This window comes from Micromonas pusilla (genome assembly GCF_000151265.4).
Source record: "Micromonas pusilla CCMP1545 genomic scaffold MICPUCscaffold_16, whole genome shotgun sequence".
NCBI lineage: Eukaryota > Viridiplantae > Chlorophyta > Mamiellophyceae > Mamiellales > Mamiellaceae > Micromonas > Micromonas pusilla.
Genome location: NW_003315897.1, coordinates 698840 through 703503, shown reverse-complemented (window position 1 = coordinate 703503; position 4664 = coordinate 698840). Strand labels below are relative to the sequence as shown.

At 67.6% G+C, this 4664-nt stretch overlaps 4 protein-coding genes across 4 annotated transcripts in view; 2 read left to right on the top strand and 2 right to left on the bottom strand.

Annotated features, from left to right (window-relative positions):
• Positions 1-666, bottom strand: part of MICPUCDRAFT_23182 (uncharacterized protein) — a gene marked incomplete at both ends in the record, with an annotated part of 2116 nt that extends 1450 nt beyond the window's left edge. The window contains 2 exons of the mRNA XM_003064050.1: positions 110-438; positions 551-666. Coding sequence (XP_003064096.1) covers positions 110-438; positions 551-666 — 445 coding nt within the window. The remainder of the gene's footprint in view (positions 1-109; positions 439-550) is intronic.
• A 208-nt stretch (positions 667-874) lies between these two features.
• Positions 875-1627, top strand: MICPUCDRAFT_43343 (uncharacterized protein; the record flags this gene model as incomplete). Its single annotated transcript, XM_003064232.1, has 2 exons — positions 875-1084; positions 1232-1627. The coding sequence occupies 2 exons, from the start codon at positions 875-877 to the stop codon at positions 1625-1627; spliced, it is 606 nt and encodes a 201-aa protein (XP_003064278.1).
• Positions 1628-2172: 545 nt separating this feature from the next.
• On the top strand, positions 2173-3384 carry MICPUCDRAFT_23003 (uncharacterized protein; the record flags this gene model as incomplete). Its single annotated transcript, XM_003064231.1, has 3 exons — positions 2173-2352; positions 2544-2768; positions 2956-3384. The coding sequence occupies 3 exons, from the start codon at positions 2173-2175 to the stop codon at positions 3382-3384; spliced, it is 834 nt and encodes a 277-aa protein (XP_003064277.1).
• A 118-nt stretch (positions 3385-3502) lies between these two features.
• The window catches only part of MICPUCDRAFT_49152 (uncharacterized protein), a gene marked incomplete at its 3' end in the record, with an annotated part of 1892 nt that continues 730 nt past the window's right edge, over positions 3503-4664 (bottom strand). The window contains exon 2 of the mRNA XM_003064049.1: positions 3503-4660. Within this exon, the coding sequence (XP_003064095.1) occupies positions 3503-4660 (1158 nt within the window). The remainder of the gene's footprint in view (positions 4661-4664) is intronic.

Genomic DNA, 4664 nt, shown 5'->3' with positions numbered 1-4664 from the left:
AGCACGCTCTTCCCGCACAGCCCGAAGTTCGCGCTCAAGTGCGTCCGTCCGTCCGTCCGTCCGCGCGTCGTCCCCTGATCTGACCTCGTCGTAATGATCTCACATCAACTCCGCACCTCTCCCGCTCCTTCCCCCTCCTCTTCCTCCCCCGCCCCCGCCCCTGTCTTGACGTACCCCGCGGGCCGTCCGTACGCGACGTCGTTGTACTCGATCGCCCGGCGCGCGAGGAGCTCAAACTTGGCGCGCTTGAAGAAGAGCCCGCATCCGTCCTTCTTGTCGTTCGTCAGCTTCGTGCGCTGCTTGTACACGCCGCCGTAGCCGCGCCGCTTTAGCCACGGCGCCCAGTGCTCGTCGTACGCGTCCACCTCCTGGAGCGACAGGACGTCGGCGTCGAGCGCGGCGAGCGTTTCCGTGAGCTTCTCGCCTCGGCGTTTCCATCTGCGTGAAGAGGGAGGCGGGACGAGCGGGAGAGGTGCCGAGTTGATGTGAGATCATTACGACGAGGTCAGATCAGGGGACGACGCGCGGACGGACGGACGGACGGACGCACTTGAGCGCGAACTTCGGGCTGTGCGGGAAGAGCGTGCTGCGGACGTAGCACTGCGCGAGGACGTTGTACGACGTCACGCGCGCGAGCGCCTTCGCGCCGTTCGACGCGCCCGCCATTTATGCCAGCGAGAGAGCGTCAAGGTTTTGGTTTTCGTGATGGGTGATTTTCCATTGTCGATGTCGTAACTCGTCTCATCGCGCGCGCACGCCGCGCCTCGCGTCCATGCTCGCGTCGACGACCTCGACGTGCGGCACGCGAGCATCCGCCGCCGCCGCCGCCGCCTCGCGCGTCGCGACGGCGGCGACGACGACGACGACGACGACGATGACGCGATGCCACGCGTCCCCACCGCGTCACGCCGCGCGTCGCCCGGCTGACCACGACGTCGGTCACTTTCAGCGCGAGCCGCTGCGACTCGACCCGGACGCGCCGCTGTGGGTGTTCGGGTACGGCAGCATCGTGTGGAAGACGGGGTTCGAGTACGAGGAGCGGAGGGTGTGCGTCGCGCGGGGGTGGCGACGACGGTTCTACCAGGTGCGAGACGAGACGCGTCGTTCTCTATCCATCATCGTTTGGCATTCGATCGATGTCTTCACCACGCCGACCGGCGCCGACGCGCGCCACTCCCCCAACCTAACGCACGTTACTCGACCGTTTATCATCCCTATTCATTCATCACAGGGCTCCACGGATCACAGAGGCACGCCGGATTTCCCCGGCAGGACGGTCACGCTCGAGGCGTGCGGGGACGACGTCCGATGTTGGGGCGCCGCGTACAAGATCTCCCCGAGAGACGCCCCCGCGGTTCTAGATCTTTTAGAGATCCGGGAAAAGCAATACGATCAGCGGATCTTAGTTCCCCTCCACGAAGACGCCTCGGACGACGCCCCCGTCATCGTCGAGAACGCGCTGACGTACGTCGCGACGGCGCACGAGAGCAACCTGAACTGGCTGGGACACGCGCCGGTGGATGACATCGCGAAGACCATCGCGCGCGCCGTCGGACCGTCGGGCGCGTCCTATTCGTCACACTGGTCCCCATACGACCGCGTTCGCGTGGTGAACGCCGATCCTTAAGGACTTTTCTTTTTCTTCCCGCTCGCGCGCGTTTCTCTCCGCGCGCCCCTCGGTTTCAACATTCGACCCTACGACGCCTTTCGACTCCGCCACCGACGCCTTTCGACTCCGCCCCGACGACGACCCTCAGGGCCCAACCGCGAGTACTTGTTCAACCTCGCGACCGCGATGCGCGAGCTCGGGATCGACGACGAGGAGCTGTACGAGCTCGAAGACGCGGTCAGGCGGCGGACGGAGGGGTGTGAGGGAGGGGCGTGAGGCGCGGGGTGGCGCGGTGGGATAGTCCGTCCGCGACGACGCGCGGCGAGGTGCCCACTCAAGGGCGTTTCCGTACAGTCGGTAGTGGGCTAAAGAAAAAATGTTCATCGGTCAGTCGAAAGGGGTGAGCGATCAAATGTTGAAACCGAGGGACGGGTGAAACACTTTTTCGTAGATGTCGACGTCTCGTGAACTCTGCGCCGCACACGTGTCCGTGTCCGCACGCGTTCGGCCGACGTCGGCGGCACTGTCGACCGCGCCGCGTCCTCTCGCGCGCGTCGCTCGCGATGTCGCAACCCCCCCCCGCGTTTCCTCCGAAGACGAAGACGAAGATCGGCGTCCTCGCGCTGCAGGGCTCGTTCGCGGAGCACTGCGCGCACGTCCGCCGATGCGGCGGCGAGCCCGTGGAGGTGCGCAAGGCGGAGCAGCTCGTGGGCTGCTCCGGGCTCATCATCCCCGGCGGCGAGGTGCGTTCTGTACACTGGTTCCCATACGACCGCGTTGGCGTGGTGAACGCCGATCCTTAAGGACTTTCTCTCCCGGCGCGTCTCCCCGCCCATCCCTCGCGTTCAATCCCCGCCCACGACGCCTTTCGACTCCGCTTCTGACGCCTTTGAACTCCACCCCGATATCATCGCTCGTACGGAACGACCCGCAGTCCACGACGATGGCGAACATCTGCCGGCGATGGAACCTCTTCGAGCCGCTTCGCGACTTCGCCGCGAGCGGCGGCGCGGTGTGGGGCACGTGCGCGGGGCTGATTTTCCTCGCGGACCGCATCGGGCGCGGCGCGAAGCAGGGCGGGCAGGAGCTGTTGGGCGGGCTCGACGTGACGGTCGATCGCAACTTTTTCGGATCGCAGGCGCGTTCTATTACCACACCGGTCCCCGTACGACCGCGTCGGCGTGGTGAACGCGATTCCTTAAGGACTTTCTCTCCCGGCGTTCTTTCGTCTCTCTCCGCGCCCGTCCCTCGGTTTCGATCCCGACGCGCCGCCTTTCGACGCCGCCTTTCGACTCCGCCCTGACGACCCTCGTTTGACCCATCCAAATCAGATCGACTCGTTCGAGACGTCGATGCGTTGCGCCGTCCCGGACGCCGACGACGGCTCCGACACGCCGTTCCGCGCCATCTTCATCCGCGCGCCCGCGATACTGAGCGCGGGGCCCGGCGTGGAGGTACTCGCGGAGTACGCGCTGCCGGAGGAGAAGAGAGCCGAGCTGAGAGGCACGGACGCGGAGGACGTCGAGAAGATCATCGTCGCCGTGAAGCAGGGCGGCAATCTGCTCGCGACGAGCTTCCACCCGGAGGTGACGTCCGACGTGCGGTGGCACAAGCTGTTTTTGGAGATGTCGAGCGCGGCGAAGGCGTACGCGGGGGTCGGGGAGGACGCGGTGCGAAAGGCGTCGGAGAGCGAGATCGCGCTGATTCATCCGGGGTTGTTGCCGACGTTTACGGATTCCGTATTCGCCGGTGCGGCGCAGCAGGGGGGGGCGTGAGGGACGGCGGGCGGTCGTTTCGGCGGCGGGTGTTTAATGGATGTGTGGACGGACGGATCTCGCGCGCGTCGTTTTATCATATGGATATCCTCGTTCTATTATGTATTCACTCGCTCGCTCACCGTGCGTCCGTGCCCGCGGCGGCGTCGACGTCGACGCCGGCGTCGTCGTCGTTCGCGGCGTCGGCGTCCCTCCTCTCGCCCGTCGCCGCCGCCGCCCCGCCCCGCTCCGGCTCTCGCGCTTCGCCTCCGAACGCCGGGTCCCCGACGTTATTTACCGTCGCGCGCGTGCTTCGGACCAAGTCCTCCTGATACGCGCCGTAGAATCGCCCGGTCATGAACTCGCGCCATCGGTTGCGCGCGGTTCGTCCGTCCGGACCGGCGCCGTCGCCGCCGTCGACGAAACCGCCGAAACCGCCGAAACCGCGAAACTCGTTCGTCCAGTCGCCCGCGCCCGCGGCGTCCTCGTACCCGCCGGCGAACGACGACGGACCGTCGGGACCCGCGTCCGACCGCGGCGGCGGCGCGGACGTCCACCGCTCCGACCGTCCCGCGCCCTGGCCTCGGTAACTCCTCGCCGCGGTCCACCGCGACGACGCCGACGACGCCGCCGCCGACGCCGCCGCCGCCGACCGCGCGCCTTCGCCGCGGCTGAACGCGTCTCTTCGCTCTTCCGCGAGAGGAGGCGAAGGTCCTGACGGGGAGGAGGCGCTCGAGGGGCTCTCGGAGGCGGCGGCGGCGGCGCTCGCGCCGCCGTTCATCCATTCGTTGAACGGCACCGCGCGCGCTTCCACGTCGACGACGCGCGCGTCGTCGTCGTCGTCGTCGTCGTGACTGGTTCCCATACGACCGCGTTCGCGTGGTGAACGCCGTTCCTTAAGGACTTCGTCGTCGTCCTCCTCCTCCACCCCCGTGAACGAGAACCCAGCCTCGGACGCGCCGCCCGCGCCCTGGAACGCGACGGCGGGCGCGTCTACCTCGACCTCGACATCGTCGTCGCCCATGTCATCGACGGCGGCGGCCGCGGCGGGGGGCGCCGCCGCCGCCGCGCGTCGCACCGCGTCCACCGCCGACTTCGCCGCCGCCGCGGGTGGATATTCGCCGTACGGATCTCCTCGCGCGCGCCGCGCGCCGCCCGCGCCGTCGTCGTCGCCGTATCGCGCGCCTCCCCGTCCCGAATCGTCGGGTTCAAACTCGAAAGGGGTTTTCGACTCGAACGGCGACGCGTTCCAAAACTCCCGCATCTCCCCGCCCGCCGCCGCCGCCGCTCCGAAGAGATCC